Below are 22261 nucleotides of genomic sequence, written 5' to 3'. Positions count from 1 at the left end.
TAACCCGTCAGCCAAGGTTGTACCGGTGTAGGACGAACCCTAAACCTAATCACTTCGGAGCTATATGGAGAGCAGCACAGACAGACAAGCTGGCATGTACTGAAGACAGATGCCATTTGAGAAGCCTTTAAGTGTCGCTATGGCCTCAAGCATAACAATGGGCTCAAGCATGACAAGGAATGTGGGGATGGCAAAGGACTGGGCAGTGTTTCACTCTGTTATACACAGGGTTGCTATGAGTCAGAACCAGATCGATGGCACCTGACAACAGGAGTTGGGTCTGATGAGTTGGCATTGACTCAATGGCAACGGGTTTGGTTTTTATTGTGGTTTGAGGAGTTACTGGGCGGCACGAATGTTTAAGCACTCGGCTGCTAACCTAAAGGTTGGCAGTTGGAACCCACCCAGCGGCTCCGTGGGAGAAAGACCTGGTGATCTGCTTCTATAAAGATTACAGCCAAGAACTTATGGGGGCAGTTCTACTGTCACACAGGGTCATTATGAGTTGATGGGGTGTGATGGATTGCTTTTATATGGCCTTTCTAGCTATGGTCTTGTAACTCTCACCCAAGTGACTGGGTGGGGCTATGCAAATAATATAATTGTGGCCTACCAAGGGGACTGGACAGCTTGCTAATGTAAATAAGATGCATGCCACCCGTGTGGGGGTGGGACTATGCAAATAAGATCTATGGAAACCTAACAAAGGGATTGGTCAGTTTTGCCATCCCACTAGGCTCAAAACGAGCCAGAGGTGGGAGGAGAGGATCTCACCACCACCAAGAAAGGAAAGCCAGGAGTGGAGCATGTTCCAAAGGACCTGGGATCCCTGTGCTGAGAAGCTCCTGGAACCAGGAGACCAAGAGAGCCGTAACACTACAGATGGTGGGAAGAGGTGGCAAGCAGAGGCAGGAGATGGCGCAGTGGGCTTCCTGGCCCGCGGAATGAGAAAGCCGAGCACCTTTAAGCAGAAGTCTTGCTAGCAAAATAGGGTGCTTCTGGGTACTTGGTGGAGCTAGGTTTGCCTGCCCATGGAGCTAGAGCTGGATGTCTTTGGGCCTAGGCTTATTGGACAAATGGGCTGCCTCTGGACACTTATTGGCAGAGCTAAAAGAGCTTTGTAGCACTTACCCCAGCACGGCAGGAGGCCGAGGTCCTGAGTGTTCCTCAACCTGAGTTGTAACCTGTTACTTCCCTAACAAACCCCATCATCGTAAGTATTGTCTTTGGGCTCTGTGTGGCCGTTGCAATGAGTTATTGAAGTCAGTGGAGAGTGCTGTGGAAGGGACGGTTGGTGTCAGAACTGTAAAGGTGGCACAGACAGGAGGCATTTCTGACCTCTGCCTTATAGCAATCAGCCTTGGGCTGTTGACCTTAATTCTCCTTCCCCTCTGTGAAGTTAGAGGTCAGATGCCACTGCCACTTCATTTTTACAGTGTTGCAATTGACCTGATAGCACCTAACAACAACGAGAGGTGGGCCTACTCGTCCAAGGCCCCAGCTATACTGGGGTCCTGCTCCCTGGGCAGTAGAGATGGGAAAATCTGGGCTGTATAGTGCCGTACTCTCTCCAAAGGGGGCAAAACTGGCTCGGTCACTCCCCTGAGCTGCAGGCCTGGCTCTGCAGCAGCTGGTGCAGCTTCAGCAGAAAAGCTCATTGAAAGCTGGTGCCCTGCCTGGCCTGGGCCCGCCTCCTTCCTCCTCCGCCTGGGGGGATGGCAGGATGGCACAGCCCTTGGGGCACAGGAGCCAGTGGCCCCTGTTGACGGGCTGTGGGACAACAGCTGCCTTCTAGAAGCAGATGAGCACAGTGGCTGTGTCAGGTGAGCTTCTCCCTTTGGGGAGAGGGAGACGTACAAATTCAACAGTAACTCGCTCGGAAACTTGAGTCTGTGCCAAACAAGAAACATTTCACACGGCAGGTGGGACCAACAACTTTTCTGGAAAGAAACTGTGTATTTACACAATACAGGATGCCTTTCAGGTCGAGGAGGGGTGGGGAAGAGCAGTGTGGTACAGAAGTTACAGCACCTATGCTCCTACCAATGTGCCGCTTTCAGGTGGTTGCAAGAACGAAACCATCCTAAACTGAAGAAGAGATCTCCATTGGGCACGCTTTAGAAGGTCCTGTTTCCCACCCTGGCAGCTAGCCATGAGGCAGGAGCTGGCTGGTCTACAGCACAGGCTCTGGAGCCGGCCTACTGGGTTCCAGTCCCAGCTCCACCACTTGCAGGAGGTGGATGAGGCCTCGGGCAAGTGACCACTGCACCTCCTTGTGGCAACGCCTCAGGGGTTAAGCTGCTCTGGGCCAGGTCACCCCATAGGAGGGGGTGCTGGGATTTCAGCCCGTCTTTCTGGTTTCAGAGCCCATAGGTGCTCCACACGACGTGTACCAATGGCTGTGTGCTAGACTCGGGAGGGTGTCTAAGCAGACCAGAAACTTCCTGGTGAGCAATGGACAGCATGCACAGACTGGCACAGAGCGGGGCCTGGATGCTGACCGTGTGAGCCTCTGGTGAGCTGAGCCTCTAGGCGGGTTGAGGGGGACAGGACTGTGGGCTAGTCCTTTCATCTCTCCTGTCACGAAGCACAACTCCTCAGGTGGAGCAAATGGTAAATGTGCTCAGCTGCTAACTGAAAGGTCAGAGATTCAAGTCTACCCAGAGGGGCCTCCAAAGAGGCCTGGTGATCTACTTCTGGAAAACCAGCCATCAAAAACTCTGTGGAGCACAGTTCTGCTGTGACACACACAGGGTCACCAGGAGTCAGAACTGACTCCAAAGCAGCTGGTTTTTGATCATAAGTCAGGGTTTATGCCTCCCTCGTCCACCCGTGGGGAGCCTGAGGGGAAGATACTGAGCAGAGCCTCTGGCATTGCCGCGTCTGATGGCGTGAAGGAAACAACACATGAGGGGCTGCCTGTTTGTTACCAGGAGAGCTGGTGTACTCACCGTGTCAGTCAGCAGACATTTGCTTCTCAAAGAACAGGGCCATGGGGCCTTCTGAGCCACCTGCCCTTCCTAATGCCAGATGGTGTGTCTTAGTCATCCAGTGCTGCTATAACAGAAATAAAAGTGGATGGCTGTAACAAAGAGAAATTTATTCTCTGACAGTCTGGGAGGCTAGAAGCCCGAATTCAGGGTGCCAGCTCCAGGGGAAGGCTTTCTCTCTCTGTCGACTCTGGAGGAAGGTCCTTGTCATCAATCTTTCCCTGGTCGAGGAGCTTCTCAGTGTAGGAAACCTGGGGCCAAAGGACGTGCTACTCTCCTGGCTCTTGCTTTTTCGTGGTATAAGGTCCCCATGTCTCTCTGCTCGCTTCTCTCTTTTGTATCTTAAAAGAGATTGGCTCAAGACACAATCCAATCTTGTAGATAGAGTTCTGCCTTGTAAATGTAATGCCACTAATCCCATCATAGAGATAGGATTTATAACACCTAGGAAAATCGCATCAGGTGACAAAATGGCGGACAATCACACAATACTGGGAATTATGGCCTAGCCAAGCTGACAGATATTTCTGGGGGACGTGATTCAATCCCTGACAGTAGAAGGCATGCCTCCTGCCTGCTCTCACCCCTGCCCTACCTCCACAGATTCAAGGGGGCCTCACATAGAAGGGCCTCACCTACCCGTTACAGGCACACTGCACGCAGGGCTAGACTCAGGCCTTTTAGCAGCAAAAATGGAACTAAGATGTCAACTAAGGTACTGCTGCTGAGGACGTGGGCTGTTCTAGAAGGCTAAGCCTTGGAGAGAGTTGGGAATGTCTTATTTTGCTGTCTGTCTGCCTACTGCTGGAGCCTGCCAGACTCAGGCAGGAGAACCATGGGTAAGCACAACCAGACCTGGTGCACGGCCTCTGCGGTCCACCCCGGTTCCAAGTCCTCCAGCAACTGAGCCCGAGTCACTTGGACGCCCCACCATCCTGTTCTCCAAGGAACACTGTAAGCCTTAGTTGAGTCACAGAGTTTGGAGATAGGCAGAACTCAAGACAACGTGCAGAAGCGTGAAAAGTGGTGTCTGACGGCAGGTTTTCCATGGCAGGAGTGCAGCTCTGAGACTGCCCTGCCCTTCCGACCAGCTGACCTGTGGGAACAGTTCCTTTATTCAGACGCTTTTCATGCCATTTATATATGTATTTTATTGTATAAACTAAACAATCGATTAATCATAATACAGTCAAAAGTATGAAAAAGAAATAAAAACTTAATACTCCCACTATTCAAGACAAGCAGCATTAACCCTGGTGTAGTTTTTGCATGACTTTTCTCCCTCCATGAGCAACACAAAGGTAAGATGAACTGTAACCCTGCACGCCCCAGCTCCCTGACTTCCTCGCTCACTGTGTTGTAAACGTCCTGCAGGGATTTTTTACCGGCTGGGTGGCCTACAGCCAGAACTGGCTTAACCATTTCTTTCCTGCAAGGTGGATATTTAGGGCATTTCCAATTTTCTGCTGTTGAAAGTCTTAGGGAGCAAAGAGTTCACAGGTCAATGGTTCCCTTCGCTTTGAACTTCTTTGCAGACCGCTCACTTGACCGAAGCTGGAATTTGCTCCCATAAATGTAGGAAACGAAGCCATCGATTTCCACAGCAAACACACAGTTTAGTTTGGGAATAACTGGGGGGAAAAAAAGGCAACAAAAAATCCTGGCAGTAAGCTCACTTTATGCAGAATATCAGTCATAAAATGGTTGTATTACAAAGATTAAAATAAGCAAATAGGAAATGGGGAGACTCACAAAGGTAGCACCACCAAGATTACAGGGAGTTATTCTGCTATCAGGCCATTTTATTCACATTTTGGTAGCACCACCAAGTGGTTAAGTGCTACAGCTGCTAAGCTAAAGGTCAGCAGTTTGAATTCATCAGGCGCTCCTTGGAAACCCTACGGGGCAGTTCTAACCTGTCTACAGGGTTGCTACGAGTCGGCATCGACTCAACGGCAATGGTTTTTTTTTTTTTTTTAACTGAGATTTTAGGTAGTTATTCTGCTATAAGCCCAATTTATTCACATTTTAAATACAAACCAAAAAATACCAAACCTGTTGCCATCAGGTTGATTCCAACTTACAGTGACCCCATTGGACAGAGCAGAGCTGCCCCATAGGGTTTCCAAGGGGCAGCTGGTGGATTTGAACTGCCGACCTTTTGGTTAGCAGCTGAGCTCTTAACCACTGCGCCACTAGGGCTCACTTAAGCCCTGATTTTCAGGGTCAAAGGCTATAAACTAAACTCTCAGAACCAGAAACTCCCAGAAAGATTGCCAGAAAAAGCCTTCCCCTACAACTTTCAGATGGACTCTCGGCTTTATGTTCAGTGAGGAACCCTGTACCCCACATTCTGAGGTTTAAAATGAGAGCAGAAGAACATGCCGGAAAACAGAAGGAAGTGGGAAAAACCAAGCTCAAAAATTAAAGCAACAAAACCTCCAACAACTGGTTTTGGGATCTTGGATTTGTGGGCAAGGAGGGGTGTGGAAACATACAGACTGGTGGCCCTGTCCCTGCTGGAGTGGCGCTGTCCAGGCCCTGGGCTCACACCTGCGGCCCCGGGACTGTCACCACCACAAGCTCTCCTTTTGCTTCTTCCCAGCTACCACCTGTTTCGCCACGTTCCCTGGAGGAGGCAGCGGTCTCTGGGGCGGCTTGTTGTTGCCGTTGAGTCTATTCTGACTTATGGCGACCCCGTGTGCAGAGCAGAACTGCTCCACAGGGTGTTCAAGGCAGTAGATCTCCAGGCCTGTCTTCCAAGGTGCCTCTGGGTGGGTTCAAACTGCCAACCTTTCAGCTAGTAGTTAAGTGCTTAACCATCTGTACCACCAGGGACTCCTTTTGGGCAGAGGGTTCCAATCCTGGGGCCCAAACAGGTCTTGGTCTTTGAGGCCCAGCCCGGCAGCCCTTCCTTTCCCTCAGCCACTTCTGCCTGGGGCTGCAGGCTTTGCTCACCAGTGCCACCAGGGAGGGCGGTCGGGTCAGTAGGTGTAGCAGTCTGTGCTGATCTGAGACACCAAATAGGCTCCTCGGGGCCACAGTTCAGGGGTGACAGAGTGGCCAGGGAGGCCTCAGCCCACAGCCCACAGCCCCTCAGATGTGGTTTTGTACCTTTCAGGCAGTCTTCTTTGGTGACGATTTTGAAGACATGCTTTGTTTCCTGTAGAAGGATTCCGGTAACTCCCACGTACGAGGGGCATTTGGATTTTGTGACTGCAAAGGAAAAGGGCCGTTCAGGGAACCCCAACCAGCCAGGCATGTGAGGGCTTGGGTGCTTGGGCCCCACGGTCTGAGCTGGCAGAGGAAGAAAGAGAGCACCTGGGTCAGGCACACTGGAGCTCCACACGGGCAGGGATCAAGCTGGGTGAGAGCCCGGCCTTCCAATCCCTTGCCCTAGGGCATTTGCAGCTTCTGCGCTGCCTATTACAAGGTCCTGTTTGCAGGGTCTGTGGCCATGTGTGCTTGGGGCAGGACTCTGGGCTGCCTCTTACAAGGTCCTGTTTGCTGGGTTTGTGGCCATGGGCACTTGGGGCAGGACTCCGGGCTGCCTTTTACAAGGTCCTGTTTGCAGGGTCTGCAGCCAAGAGTCCACATACTGTGACCAAAGCACCACCGAGACTCATGGTAAGGTTGCCTGGCAAAGGCAAGTCTCACCTGGAGTATGTGAATTAACACCGTCCATCTCGCACTTCCCACCACTTGACCCCAAAAACTATGTCTGGAATGGGAGTCCCTCCGCAGGGCCGCCAGCAGCCCCTCCCCTCTCCTGACCCACACCTTACTCCCCTCCCCAGATGCTCACTGGGTGTCTACTGGGCCGGGCACTGCTCTAGGTAAGAGCCGGGGGCACAGCAATGAACCTGACAGCCCGGCCCCTGCTCTCACAGAGCTGATGTTCCAGTGGGGGAAGGGGAATATCTGCCAGACAAGCAGTTCTGCTCCTGACAGCAACAAGTACTGTGAAGAAAAGGGACATGGGGTGAGGGCAGGGGTCCCCTTAGGCCATGGTGGACCCTCAGGGAACTGACATCAGGGCTGAGACCTAAATAAAGAGGAGGAGTCAGCTGTGAACACTCAGACCGCTCTGGGCAGGGGGAACATGCCAATGCACCAGCCCTGAGGCCGGGCCACGCCTGGGGAAGCAGGAGGCTGCTGTGGTTCGACCTGGTGCCCAAGGAAGGCAGAGCCCTGGCAGGGTGCAGCAAGGAGGGGGAACTGTGCTCTAACATGACAGGAAGCCACTGGAAGACTTTAGGCAGGGAAGCGACAGGATCTGATTTCTGTTCTAAAACCCTCACTCTGGCTGTTGGTGGGGGAGCAACAGTGTGTCGGCAGGGAGAGGGTAATCCAGGGGCGGAGACGGTGACTTAGATTTGGGTGCAGGGACGTGAGGATGGGTGGGAAGTGGAGGGGGGAAAGAAGACACCTGGGTGCCCGCCAGGTTTCTGGCCTGAGTGAGCGGGGTAGACAGTGGTGATGACTAGCTATGATGGGAAGACCAGGGGAGGGGAGGCCTGGGGAGAGACCGTGAATTCTGCTTTGGGCACGTATAGTCTGAGGGGCTGTCATGTGGGCAGTGGATGTGTGAGCCTGGCGCTCTGGGGAAGGGTCTGGGTGGAGATGTCCACGCAGGACCTGTCCGTCTACTGTTGCTCCCTGAATCACGGGACTGGACTCAAGATGCCAGGCCAGGGGTGGGTACCAGCAGCCACTGTGCCCTTTGGGATACTGACGGGGTCCCCCTATGGGGGAAGAGCACAGAGGCCACTGAGAGTGTGTCCAACAGGCAGCTACAATCACCCTCAGTGCTGGTGACCTGGGGTACCTTCATCACTCACATCTGTGTGGAAGGGACAGGCCTACCTCTGAGACACAGGTGCCATATTGAGCACTGGGGTGACCATGTACTCGCAGGCAAATTACCTGAAATCACAGCGCCATGGAGATCTGCCTTGAGCAGCTTGGCCTGAATCATCTGTGGCTGCCTGCAAGGGAAACGGGATCCCTCGGTTGATCCCAGGAGACAGAGTCCTCAGGGAGGCAGACTTCTGCAGCCGGGCAAGGTGCTGGCTGTCCTCAGGCTGCACGTACAACGCAGACCCTAAGACCTGTACTCTGCCCCAGTGTGCGAGCCTCCGGAAAGTCAACTCACGTGTCTGCCTTGAGACCGTTGCACAGGTCGCGGATGTACTGCTTCCAGAGCTCGTGCAGAGGGAGGAAAAGGCTGTATCTGTGGTCAGGTGAGAAATGGGCAAAAGGTTAGGTGGGCTGAGTTTGGGGTTATAGCGTCCACAGGGTGGCCCCTCAAGAGCACAGAACTTGACTCTTTGGCCAGGACCATGAGCCAGGACCCACTGGGCACGAGGTGCAAATCCTGGTTCTGTGGCTGAGGTCTGACCAAAACCCAGGAGCTCAGCACTCGGCCCTCAGGCCCTCGCTGCCAGAGCCCCTCCAGGCTGAGCTTCTGCTAGTGGCCGGCGGGGGGGGGGGGGGGTGGGTCGCTGCTGGAGCCCCTCCAGGCTTATACTCTGCTAGTGAGGGGAGGGGTCACCTTCACCCCTCTGTGTCCCTTACCGCTGGTGAGGCACACTGTGGCAGCTGGAGCCCCAGGAGACGTCTCAGACCACGAGCTGGCGTTCGTCTGGACTTCTCCTCGTAAGAGAGAAGCAAACGCCAACCTTGTGTAAGTCACTGTGAGTCTGAAGATTTGTGTTCTGTGAGGCTGAACTCAGTAAACGCTCAGTGAACAAAAGGTGTGGCTGATAGGCAGGTTCCCATGGAAGGTGATGGGTCTGCTGCGAGGTGAGTGAGCAGGTGGTAGGAAGAGGGCAAGGAGGGAGGGCCCCAAAGGACCTCCTCCGGGCCACTCTCTGAAGGGATCTGTCTACATGAAGCTGCTGGCTGGAGAAAGAAGAGCCACAAGCTCAAACCCAAAGTGAGCCCTCCTGCGAGGATGCCAGCCAGGCGAATCCAGGGCAGGAAGCAGCCCTTGCCCCACCCAGAGCCCAGCCGAGTCGTGAGAAGCACCACATTTCAATCATCTTCTGAAATGTGCAGGCGGTGTGGCTACAGACTGCCAAGCAAAAGCCCAACAGTCGTAAGACAGGCAGACTCAAGACTGAGCCGGGGGAATGGCGTGTTGGCTGGGGAAGGAACGTGTCCTCCCACAGTGGGCGATGCATCCCTTTCAGAAACTTCGAAACGTGTGGGCAGTATCCTTGTTTGGTGGTGAAATCCCAGTGGGTGACGCTGTCTAGCTATTAAAACCTACAGAGATGTGTATTAAGGAGTATCAGTTCCTCTCTCCTGTCTAAGAAAGCTGAGAGACAAATAGCCTGTTGCCATGGGTAACAGCCTCACTTATGGCACCGGTCTTATTAGTTAAGGCTAGGACCAATGCCAAACAATGAAAGTCCCCAGTCCCACCGAGCCTTGCTATGAAAAGCCAAATCCAAACAGTACAAACTGGTAAAGGAAGGCTGCCCCCTTGCGGCAGAAGAGGGAGAGGCACCCTTAGTTTGAACGGACCAGGGACTGCCTACTCAGTCGCTGGGCTTCTGAAGTCCACACTCAGGGGAGAAAGCTCAAGCCACCGGGGCTAGAAAGGCATAGGAAAGGCTCGGCTTACCTCTGTTGTTCTGGTTTAATGTCAAACAGCCGCAGCTCCCTCCTCTGCCTGGCAGAGAGGCCTTTGGATTTTTTTTTCTTCTCCTTGCGCTTTTGGCGAGTGAAGTACTCCAGGACGACGGCCTTGCGCTGCAGCTGGTCCTCGAGGGCCTCCTGGCTCATGCCGGGCAGGCTGCGCTTCAGGAAGGCCTGCACGAAGGCCTCGGCCCGCTGGGCTCCCGCCGGCTGCAAGACGGGTGGTGCTCATGGCTCTGGGCCGGCAGCCCAGGACGCCGTGTGCCACCGAGGCAGCAGGTGTGACCACCTTCACTGTCCCACCTGTCTGCCCACTGCCCGGCGTTTGCCTCCCACAGCTGGTAAGATTGGCAGGCAAATGCCAATTCAGGACTGTGTCTGCCACAAAATCCAGAAAGCCAAATCTGACCTCCTGACCTGCTTCTCTGAGGTTATTCTGATGAGGAAGAAACACTTTCTATTTGGGAGGGAAAGGATTCTCTCGTCCTTGCCAAGGAGATAGCTTCAGAAACATATGACAGAGGTAGTTAATCAGTCACAGCGAGGTGCAGGCGAGCTCAGAGCAGACCCAAGCCATGGCCTTGAGGGATGAACACAAGAGAAAACAGCACGGCTGGGGCGGGGGTTTTGACAACATGCCCACACCACGGCCCCCCACACCTGGGTTTCCACTGCTGTGGATGCGGTACAGTGATCTACAAGAGGCCTGCTCCCTCATCACTCGGGGAAGGAACTGCCTAGCGCGTCTCAGGCCCACACGCTCTCTTCAACATACAGCAGATGTGTCATGCTCCCATGAACGAGCACAGGCGCTTACAAAGGACTTCTGGGTAAAATAACTGTCACGACTAGGTGTCATTCTTGAGAGTGCGCATGCCTTACGTCCTCATCAGGCAGCAGGGCCTTCACCCTCTTATCTGCCACAGCCCTGTAGAGCACTCTCTATGGAGCCCCAGCTCTCACCTGGGCTTTTTCTGGGCTAGTGGAGTCCCTGGGTAACACAAACAGTTAAGTGCTCGACTGCTAACTGAAAGGTTGGCGGCTCGAACCCACCCAGAGGTGCCTTGGAAGACAGGCCTGGTGATTTGCTTTCGAAAGGCCACAGCCTTCAAAACCCTATGGAGCGCAGTTCTGCTCTGCAACACATGGGGTCGCCATAGTCAGAGTCAACTCACAAGTGGTATGGCTTTTTATTTGGACTAACCAGGCTGTAAACACCTTACAGCTAATCTGTCAATAGTAATCAAGCCCTCCCCTCATTGGGGGAAGAGGGAATGAACACCTTTGAGGCAGCCCACAGTGAGGACGATAGGAACTATGCCTGCATGGGGCCTTTCGATGCTGCCTAGGAGTTAACTGGGTATCGTCACCACTATTATTAAAGAGAAAAATTATTTGGTTTTTAAAAATACCTAATTGGTCCTCTTTCAAAAGGAAGACAAATGGAAGTATACCAATCTTCCAGAACCTAGACTTCAAGGCCACTCCGTCATCATGAGTCGTAAGTGGAGCTTCTGCTGAATTGACAAAGCCTGTCTGAAGATCCACTTCGATGCCAGTTATGAAATGTGATGTGCCTGCCTGTAAAACAGGCCAGGGACGAGGTCAAATGATGTGCTCACCAGGGCAAGTTTCAGGCGGATGTGGCCTGGAGTTCCCTACACAGCAGGGATGACAGAAGATCAGGGTCCCAACTAACTGAACTTTTACTTTGGCACAGCAGGGAAGGAGGCCAGCATATGGAAACAGGCCGTGAGAACCACAGGCCCTGGCCGAGCCCAATATGTCTGCCAGAAAGATGAGGAGTGAGTCGGGGGAAGAACATCTACGCCAGCGTTAGAGGCGTTGAAGCAACTGAGCCATCTTTGCCATGACCCGTGTCACTCTCAGACTCCCTGCCAAGCACCATACCTGAACATCGAAATCCTTTGCCTCCTTCGGAGAAAAGGCATGGTAGATCACACCTGGAGGAGTAAGAAAAGAAAAAAACTAAGAAATCACCAATTCCTCTTGGGTATGGCCATAGACCTAAGCCTTCTCCAACTTTGAAAATAACTATGCTTAGTTGAGTACGAAAGAAGGTGGAACGTTACAGAAGAGCTGAGCCTCAAAGCCTTCTGAGGTGCCTCTTACCCTGCTCTCTGGCTACGTCTATTCTAGAAGTTCAAGGGTGTGGTTTAAATCAGTGCTTCTCAGACCTTACCCTGTGTAGGAATTCTGGGGATTTGACTAAAACGTAGATTCCTGGGCCCTACTCCCAGACCCTGTATTTCTTTTATTTTTTGTTAAATAATTTTTATTGTGCTTTAACTGAAAGTTTACAAATCAAGTCAGTCTCTCATACAAAAACCCCTATACACCCTGCTACACACTCCCAAATACTCTCCCCCTAATGAGACAGCATGCTCTCTCCCTCCACTCTCTCTTTTCATGTCCATTTCGCCAGCTTCTAACCCCCTCCACCCTCTCATCTCCCCTCCAGGCACGAGATGCCAACATGGTCTCAAGTGTCCACCTGATCCAAGAAGCTCACTCTTCACCAGCATCCCTCTCCAAGCCATTGTCCAGTCCAATCCACGTCTGAAGAGTTGGCTCTGGGAATGGTTCCTGCCCTGGGACAACAGAAGGTCTGGGGCCATGACCACTGGGGTCCTTCCAGCCTCAGTCAGACCATTAAGTCTGGTCTTATTATGAGAATTTGGGGTCTGCATCCCACTGCTCTCCTGCTCCCTCAGGGGTTCTCTGTCAGGGCAGTCACAGGTTGTAGCCGGGCACCATCTAGTTCTTCCGGTCTCAGGATGATGTATCGCTGGTTCATGGGGCCCTTTCTGTCTCTTGGGCTCGTAATCACCTTGTGTCATTGGTGTTCTTCATTCTCCTTTGATCCAGGTGGGCTGAGACCAATTGATGCATCTTAGATGGCTACTTGCTAGCGTTTAAGACCCCAGACGCCACTCTTCAAAGCGGGATGCAGAATGTTTTGTTAATAGATTTTATTATGCCAATTGACTTAGATGTCCCCTGAAACCATGGTCCCCAGACCCCTGCCACGCTGGCCTTCAAAGCATTCACGTTTATTCAGGAAACTTCTTTGCTTTTGGTTTAGACCAATTGTGCTGACCTCCCCTGTATTGTGTGCTGTCTTTCCCTTCACCTAAAGTCACTCTTATCTACTAATTAATGAATACCTCTCTCCCACCCTCCCTCCATACCCCCTCTCGTAACCACAAAAGAAATGTTTTCTTCTCAGTTTAAACTACTTCTCAAGTTCTTATAATAGTGGTCTTATTCAATATTTGTCCTCTTGCAACTGACTCATTTCACTCAGCATAATGCCTTCCAGGTTCCTCCATGTTATGAAATGTTTCACAGATTCCCCACTGTTCTTTATTGATGCGTAGTATTCCATTGTGTGAATATACCATAATTTATTTATCCATTCATCCATTGATGGGCACCTTGGTTGCTTCCATCTTTTTGCTATTGTAAACAGTGCTGCAATAAACATGGGTGTGCATGTATCTGTTCGTGTAAAGGCTCTTATTTCTCTAGGATATATTCCAAGGAATGGGATTGCTAGATCATAAAAAAAAAAAAAGATCATAGGGTAGTTCTATTTCTAGCTTTTTAATGAAGTGCCAAATCAATTTCCAAAGTGGTTGTACCATTTGACATTCCCACCGGCAGTGCAGAAGTGTTCCAATCTCTCCACAGCCAATCCTACATTTATTATTTTGTGTTTCTTGGATTAATGCCAGCATTGTTGGAGTGAGATGAAATCTCATTGTAGTTTTGATCTGCATTTCTCTAATGGCTAATGATCGTGAACATTTCCTTATGTATCTGTTAGCTACCTGAATGTCTTCTTTAGTGAAGTGTCTCTTCTTATCTTTTGCCCATTTTTTAATTGGGTTATTTTGTCTTTTTGCCGTTGAGTTTTTGCAGTATCATGTAGATTTTAGAGATCAGGCGCTGATGAGAAATGTCATAGCTAAACACTTTTTCCCAGTGTGTAGGTAGTCTTTTTACTCTTTTGGTGAGGTCTTTGGATGAGCATAAGTGTTTGATTTTTAGGAGCTCCCAGTTATCTAGTTTTTCTTCTACGTTCTTTATGTTTTCTATACTGTTTATGCCATGTATTAGGGCTCCTAACGTTGTCCCTACTTTTTCTTACATGATCTTTATCGTTTTAGACTTTATATTTAGGTCTTTGATCCATTTTGAGTTAGTTTTTCTGCAGGGAGTGAGATATGGGTCTTGTTTCATTTTTTTTGCAGACGGATATCCAGTTATGCCAGCACCATTTGTTAAAAAGACTGTGTTTTCCCCATTTAACTGTTTTGGGGCCTTTGTCAAATATCAGCTGCTCATATGTAGATGGATTTATGTCTGGATTCTCAATTCTGTTCCATTGGTCTATGTATCTGTTGTTGTACAAGTACCAGGCTGTTTTGATTACTGTGGCGGTATAACAGGTTCTAAAATCAGGTAAAAAAAGGCCTCCTACTTTGTTCTTCTTTTTCATTAATGCCTCATTTATCCGGGGCCTCTTTCCCTTCCATATGAAGTTGGTGATTTGATTCTCCATCTCATTAAAGAATGTCCTTGGGATTTGGATCAGAATTGCATTAAATGTATAGATCGCTTTTGGTAGAATAGACATTTTATAATGTTAAGTCTTCCTATCCACAAGCAAGGTATGTTCTTCCACTTAAGTCTCTTTTGGTTTCCTGCAGAAGTGTACTGTAGTTTTCTTTGTATAAGTCTTTTACATCTCTGGTAAGATTTATTCCTAAGTATTTTATCTTCTTGGAAGCTACTGTAAATGGCACTGATTTGGTGATTTCCTCTTCGATGTTCTTTTTGTTGGTGTAGAGGAATCCAACTGGTTTTTGTATGTTTATCTTGTATCCCGGTACTCTGCTGAACTCTTCTATTAGTTTCAGTAGTTTTATGGAGGATTCTTTAGGATTTTCTGTGTATAAGATCATGTCATCTGCAAATAGAGAAAATTTTACTTCTTCCTTGCTAATCTGGATGCCCTTTATTTCTTTATCTAGTGTAATTGCTCTGGCTAGGACCTCCAGCACAATGTTGAATAAGAGTGGTGATAAAGGGCATCCTTGTCTGGTTCCCGATCTCAATGGGAATGTTTTCAGGCTCTCTCCATTTAGGGTGATGTTGGCTGTTGGCTTTGTATAAATGCCCTTTATTATGTTGAGAAATTTTCCTTCTATTCCTATTTTGCCGAGAGTTTTTATCATGAATGAGTGTTGAACTTTGTCAAATGCCTTTTCTGCATCAATTGATAAAATCATGTGATTCTTGTCTTTTGTTTTATTTATGTGGTGGATTACATTAATTGTTTTTCTAAATGTTGAACCATCCCTGCATACCTGGTATGAATCCCACTTGGTCATGGTGAATTATTTTTTTGATATGTTGTTGAATTCTATTGGCTAGAATTTTGAGGATTTTTGCATCTACGTTCATGATGGATATAGGTCTATAATTTTCTTTTCTTGTGGTGTCTTTACCTGGTTTTGGTATCAGGGATATGGTGGCTTCATTGAATGAATTTGGTAGTATTCCATCCTTTTCTATGCTCTGAAATACCTTTAGTAGTAGTGGTGTTAACTTTTCTCTGAAAGTTTGGTAGAACTCTGCAGTGAAGCCGTGCAGACCAGGGCTTCTTTTTGTTGGGAGTTTTTTGATTACCTTTTCAATCTCTTCTTTTGTTATGGGTCTATTTAGTTGTTCTACCTCTGTTTGTGTTAGTTTAGGTAGGTAGTGTTTCTAGGAATTCCTCCTTTTCTTCTAGGTTTTCAAATTTGTTGGAGTATAGTTTTTCATAGTAATCTGATATGATTCTTTTAATTTCAGTTGGGTCTGTTGTAATATCGCCCATCTCATTTCTTATTCGGGTTATTTGCTTCCTCTCCTGTTTTTCTTTTGTCAGTTTGGCCAATGGTTTATCAATTTTGTTGATTTTTTCAAAAAAACAACTTTTCGTCTTGTTAATTCTTTCAATTGTTTTTCTGTTTTCTATTTCATTTAGTTTAGCTCTAATTTTTATTATTTGTTCTCTTCTGCTGCCTGTGGGTTTCTTTTGTTGCTCTATTTGTTCAAGTTGTAGGGAGTTCTTTGATTTTGGCCCTTTCTTCTTTTTGGATTTATTGACATAAATTGGCCTCTGAGCACCGCTTTTGCTGTGTCCCAAAGGTTCCGATAGGAAGTGTTTTCATTCTCATTGGATTCTCTGAATTTTTTTATTCCATCCTTAATGCCTTCTATAATCCAGTCTTTTTTGAGCAGGGTCTTGTTCAGTTTCCAAGTGTCTGATTTCTTTTCCCTGCTTTTCCTGTTATTGATTTCCACTTTTATGGCCTTATGGTCAGAGAAGATGCTTTGTAATATTTCAATGTTTTGGATTCTGCTAAGGCTTGCTTCATGACCTAATATGTGGTCTATTCTGGAGAATGTTCCATGTGCACTAGAAAAGAAAGTATACTTGGTTGCTATTGGGTGGAGTGTTCTGTATATGTCTACGAGGTCACGTTGGTTGACTGTGGTATTTAGACCTCCCGTGTCTTTATTGAGCTTCTTTCTGGATGTCCCGTCCTTCACCGAAAGTGGTGTGTTGAAGTCTCCTACTATTATTGTGGAGCTGTCTATCTCACTTTTCAATGCTGATAAAGTTTGTTTTATGTATCTTGCAGCCCTGTCACTGGGTACATAAATATTTATTATGGTTATATCTTCTTGGTGTATTGTCCCTTTAATTATTAGTGTCCTTCCTTATCCTTTCTGATGGATTTAACTTTAAAGTCTATTTTGTCAGAAATTAATATTGCCAGTCCTGCTCTTTTTTGATTGTTGTTTTTTCCATCCTTTGAGTTTTAGTTTGTTTGTGTCTCTAAGTCTAAGGTGTGTCTCTTGTAGACAGTATATTGACGGATTTTTTTTTGAATCCATTCTGCCACTCTCTGTCTCTTTATTGGTGCATTCAGTCCTTTTACATTCAGGGTAATTATGGATAGGTGTGAATTTAGTGCTGTCATTTTGATGTCTTTTTTTGTGTGTTGACAGTTTCTTTTTCCCACTTGATTTTATGTGCTGAGTAGATTTTCTTTATATATTGTCCTTTCCTCATATTTGTCGTCGTTGATTTTGTTTCTGCTGAGTCTGTATTTTTCCCTTGTATTTTATTTTGATGAGTAGGATAGTTTGTCTCCTTTGTGGTTACCTTATTATTTACCCTTATTTTTCTAAATTTATAACTTTTATTTCTTTGTACGGCCATATCTTCCTCTCCATATGGAAGTTGCATGATTACATTTCTTAGTCCCTCTTTATTATTTTAATGTTTTCTTCTTTTATATGATAACATTGTCGTTACCCTGTGTTGGGCTTTTTTTTTTTTTTTTGGATTTCCCTGTCTGGGTTGACTTCTGGTTGCTCTGCCCCGTGTTCTAGTCTTGGGTCAATACCTGCTATTATTGATTTTCTAACCAAAGAACTCCCTTTAGTATTTCTTGTAGTTTTGGTTTGATTTTTACGAATTCCTCAACTTGTGTTTATCTGGAAATGTCTTAATTTCACCTTTAAATTTAAGTGACAGTTTTGGTGGATATTTGATTCTTGGCAGGCAATTTTTTTCCTTCAATTTTTTAAATATGTCATCCCATTGCCTTCTTGCCTGCATGGTTTCTGCCGAGTAGTCCGAGCTTAATTCTTATTGGCGCTCCCTTGTAGGTGACTTTCCTTTCATTCCTCGCTGCTCTTATAATTGGGTCCTTATCTTTGGTTTTGGCAAGCTTGATTATAATATGTCTTGGTGACTTTCTTTTAACATCTACCTTATGTGGAGTTCGATGAGCATCTTGGGTAGATATCTTCTTATCTTTCACGATAGCAGGGAAGTTTTCTGCCAACAAATCCTCAACAATTTTCTCTGTATTTTCTGTTATCCCTTCCTGTTCTGGTACTCCAATGACTCTTAGGTTATTTCTCTTGATAGAGTCCCACATGATTCTTAGGGGTTCTTCATTTTTTAAAATTCTTTTATGTGATTTTTCTTCAGATACGTTAGTGCCAAGTGACTTATCTTCGAGTTCAGAAATTCTATCTTCTACTTGCTCATTTCTTCTCCTCTGACTTTCTACTGAGTTATCTAATTCTGTAATTTTATTGTTAATCTTCTGAATTTCTGATTGCTGTCTGTCTATGGATTTTTCCAGCTTATTAAACTTTTCATTATGTTCCTGAATAATCTTTCTCATTTCTTCAATTGCTTTATCTGCGTGTTCCTTGGCTTGTTCTGTGTATTGCCTCATTTCCTTCCTGATGTCTTGAAGGGTTCTGTATATTAAACTTTTGTATTCTGCATCTGGTAATTTCAGAAATGCCCTTTCATCTAAAAGATCGTTGGATTTTTTGAAAGCCTGTTGAGGTGATCCTGGCCTGTTTCTTTATGTGACTTGATATTGACTGTTGTCTCCGAGCCATCTATAAGTTATTGTATTACTTTATGCTTGCTTACTGTGTCGTAGCTGCTTGCTTTGTTTTGTTTTGGTATACCCCTATGGGTTGCTTGAGTGAGCTAGCTTGATTATTTTCGCCTTTGGAGCTCTGGTGTCCTGTCCCCAGCTGGCTAGAGCTGTTATCAGGTATATCAGTCTAGGAGTCCATTCAGTTTTCTTGTATGAATTCAGCTCAGGTTTCCAGGTAGGTGATATCAAGTGTGTGGTACAGGCTCTGTCCTACAGTCTTAGAGGGGCAGGGGTGATTGGCGTATATATCTGCATCTGATTGCAGCAGGAGGTCACGCTCTGAACAAGGCAGGGGCTGAGAGCCGACCCCCAAGTGTCTCTAAGGAATACGCATCTCTGCTCCCTAGAGCGTGCTGGTGGGTGGGCTCTGCAGAGGGACCACGGGCACCCAAAGATTTTGTTGTAAGGACTGGGAGGTACCAGTTATCCCTGGGCCCCTGTCGTGGGTGGCTGGGTGACCCAAGTGGAGCCAGCAGTCCTTAGGTCCCTGTTGTGGGTAGATGAGGACCTTGTTCAATAGCCAAAGCAATGTCAAATGTCAAACACCCACCTCTCCAGTGCACCGATGAAATGGTTGGAGTTTGCCAACAAGGGCCTATTTTCCCGAAATAGGCCCACACAGGTCCATGCAGAAGAGAAAGGTGCTCAAGGTCCACAGTTTATGCCTGGGCAGGAGCCACTTCTGTCCTGAGCTCCCCCCATTAATGGAGCTAACAAATTTTCTTTTCCCCCCAGTTGGAAATTTTTTCCTTCCCCAAGGCCAGGAGGACGGCTCCAGGTGTTCACCAGGGTCTATCTGAGGCCCAGGGATTCAGCTGCTGAAGCTGGCCTGGGGGCGCGGGGGGCATGGTAAAATATACGCAAGTACTTAGCTTTTGCCGAGAGCGCCCTTCTGCTCAGGTTCAGGAGGTGTGAGGGGGCTGTGTAGCTGGCTGCTTCTCCCTATGGAAACTACGGCCGAATGCTAGGACCAGCCTACCGCCGCCGCTGCTCCAGGAATGGTGCCTGAGGGCTCCCTGCGATTCAGGGCCCGGAACTCCTCTCCGCTTCTGAATGGTCTCTTCCTTCCCCTGCCCCTCGGTTCGTTGTCTAAGCTTGCCTTTGATTCTCAGGGCTCCCAGCTTGTGACAAATATACTCATTTCCCTTGTTTTTTCGGGTCTCTGTTGTAAAGAGGGCTCCACGGAAGCGTCTGTCTATTAGGCCATCTTGGCTCCGCCTCCTCCAGAGCCTGTATTTCTAACAAGCTTCCAGACGCTACGGCAGGTCAGGGGACCACGCTTTATGAGAGGCATGGTTTAAAATACCATAGGTTAGAAGCTTGAGCAGTTGCTCAATATGCCTACTGAAGTAACTCATTTAAGTCACGGGAAATTGCTGTCCAGGACACAGATGGGTGGAAACACAGTCAATCCTCGTTACTCACGGATTCCGTATTTGTGAATTCACCTACTTGCTAAAATTTATTTGTAAACCCAAAATTAATACTCGTGGTGCTTTTGCAGTCATTTGTGGACACGTGAAGAGCAGCGAAAAATCTCAGTCATCTGAGGCTCACATCTCCAGCTGTGGTTGAACAAAGCGACACTCTGCCTCCTTGTTTTAGCTCTCATACTGCATCCTTTTCATGATCTATTTAGTGGCACATGTTTCACATTCGTGTGGTTTTTGTTGGCCCCCAAGTGTAGTGCTGAAGTTCAGTCAGGTGTTCCCAAGTGCGAGGAGGGTGTGATGTCCCCCATGGAGAAAATACGTGTGTCAGACACGCAGGGAGTTATAGTTCATGAATTACAGTTATCGTGCTGCCGGCCATGAGTTCAATGTTAATGAAACATACATAAAACAAAGTTAGGTACTGATCAGCCGACAAAATGTGACCACAGGATTACGGGAACCTAGCCTCGTAGCTCCCCTGGGAACTACGATTCAGCATTCCCTAACTGAGGGTTTGAGGTGACTTTATTGAACATTTAAAAGAAAAAAAAAACTCATTGCTGTTGAGTTGATTCTGATTCATAGTGACCCTAGAGGACAGAGTAGAATTGCCCCATAGAGTTTCCAAGGAGCGCCTGGTGGATTCAAACTGCTGACCTTTCGGTTAGCAACCATATGTCTTAACCACTATGCCACCAGGGTTTCCTTATTGAACATAACTACCTCGAATAATTAGAACTGACTGTACTATCTTTTGGTGATTGTAAGATTAAAAAAAAATGTTTTTCACATTTTAACATCTAGGAAGTTGCAATGTGTCATATAATTGATGGTGTCCTAGAACTGATGACACAGTCATTCTTTAAACTCAAAGTGTATGTTGATTAATGTGGTTTCAACCTCTAAATATGTCCACGCTCCTGTTTCTTACCTCATTTGTCTCAGTAGAAAACTGTGGCATTGGAGGCAGAATATGGATGCGAATGGAGTAAGAGCAAGACACAGGCTTGGCTTAAGGGCCAAATGACTAGACATCTTGGTTTGCACTACACTCTATAAATTCTATCCCTGTTCCCTTGTGCTTCCCTGGGTTCATGTTTGAACGGTCAGGCCAAGGTGGTTACAGGTTTTATATACGGGGTCTAGTTCTCCCTCATATGGGAGATGGGGATTATAACCTGTTTGTAGAGCCTGGGACCCCAGGAATCATCAGCTTTGCTTTACCTGTCACAAGTGTTTAGCAGGAGACTTGAAAGTCTTTTCTGCAATCATACACAACAAAGTGTAACTGAGCACTCATTACTTGCCAGCACCTGATTAGAAGCTACAAGTTTTATTTCATTAATTTTCAAACTACCCTTTAAAGCAGTTATTATGCATGTTATGCCCATGAGAAAATTGACGTTCAGGTTTAACTTGATCACACAGGTAGGAGTGGGAGAGGTGGACCTCAAAATCCTGACCCGAAGCCCAGCCTCAGCAGTGTCTACACTCATTTGCCTATAATCGCCTTGGGTGCTTCTTTCCTCCTTCGCTCATCTCTCCTCTGCTGGATTCCCAACGCCTTAGGTTAGTGACATACTTCCCCAGCAGGATCCCAGCGCTTTACACCTGACAAGGATCGTTCACGGCAGGCTGGGCAGGTATCAACATCAGTACCTTACCGAAGGCGAAACCAGGCCACAGAGAGGAGGAAGTAGTTGATTACTGTCACCCAGAGGAGGGGTGGCCAAGTCTGACCAAAGCTTTGGAGCCTCCACCAGCATGACACACCAACGAGCAGCCCGCCTGGAGAACCTGCCTCCAGCTCAGACATCAAGCCCGCACTCCGGGACTCGGTTTCTCCTAAGTAAGGTGGGACAATTTCCGTAGCAGCTCCGTTCGGACTCTGCAGCGACAGGTAGCCCAGAACCATGTTCCCTACCAGCACCAAGTCCCCGACCCTTTATATTCCCACCCTTCTCCGATTTCGTGGCCCCGAGCCCCGCTTACTCTTCATTCTCGAATCTCTTCCGGTGCGCTGTGATGACGTCTCCCTCAGGCGCCGCTCACTCCTCTCTCCACTTTCTTCAGCAGCGGTCGGCACCCAAAGCCTCTCTCGTCAAAGTTTGCGGCGGACAGGATCCTTCTGCCGGGGCTGCGCGGGACGCGTCACCGAGAGACTGACACGCTCCCACCTGCAGCAAGAGTCAGACGCACTCGGGGATCGGAGATGGCGCCTCTCGTGACGTCACTGACGCACGCCGACGTAGGGTGGCGCATGCGCCTCGGCGCCGCTTCGGCGGCCGGGAAACGTAGTAGCAGCTCCGGTTCTTGTAGCCTTTTCAGGTCGTGGTGCACGTAGGCCGGGGCAGCCAGGATTAGTAGGGTTGTGGAATGCCTGCTGAGGTCTGAGGCAGAGCCGGGCGAGAGGATAAGAGGGAGACTGGGGACCCGGAGAGGGCAGACATGGGACGGGGGTGTTGATGATGGGAATGGCGTCTACGGGGCCCGCAGTCAGTGCTCTCTGTAGACCAGCCAGGTGGCAGCCACTGGGGGCTAGGGACGCTGACCTGAAATAAGCAGCTTAGCCTCTAGTTCTGTCTCTGCTGCTAACTAGCTGTATCATCTCGCTTAAGGTACTCCCCGTCTCTGGGCCTCA

General features: G+C 48.2%; 1 protein-coding gene across 2 annotated transcripts; it reads right to left on the bottom strand.

The window, feature by feature from the left end:
* Nucleotides 1-3086: 3086 nt before the first annotated feature.
* Nucleotides 3087-21846, bottom strand: POP4 (POP4 homolog, ribonuclease P/MRP subunit). Of its 2 annotated transcripts, XM_049864419.1 has the most exons (7): nt 21613-21846; nt 11547-11599; nt 9622-9845; nt 8146-8223; nt 7917-7978; nt 6105-6206; nt 3087-4621 (listed from the first exon to the last, which is right to left on the bottom strand). In XM_049864419.1, the coding sequence occupies exons 1-7, from the start codon at nt 21617-21619 to the stop codon at nt 4485-4487; spliced, it is 663 nt and encodes a 220-aa protein (XP_049720376.1). In that variant the 5' UTR covers nt 21620-21846; the 3' UTR covers nt 3087-4484. The 2 variants fall into 2 exon arrangements, with proteins under 2 accessions (XP_049720376.1, XP_049720375.1); XM_049864418.1 differs by lacking the exon at nt 3087-4621 and having other exon boundaries at nt 4628-6206.
* Between the last annotated feature and the right edge of the window lie 415 nt (nt 21847-22261).

This window comes from Elephas maximus, chromosome 21, assembly GCF_024166365.1.
Source record: "Elephas maximus indicus isolate mEleMax1 chromosome 21, mEleMax1 primary haplotype, whole genome shotgun sequence".
Classification (NCBI taxonomy): domain Eukaryota; kingdom Metazoa; phylum Chordata; class Mammalia; order Proboscidea; family Elephantidae; genus Elephas; species Elephas maximus.
Note: the sequence above shows the minus strand (reverse complement) of the source record. Positions and strands in the feature narration are given on the sequence as shown.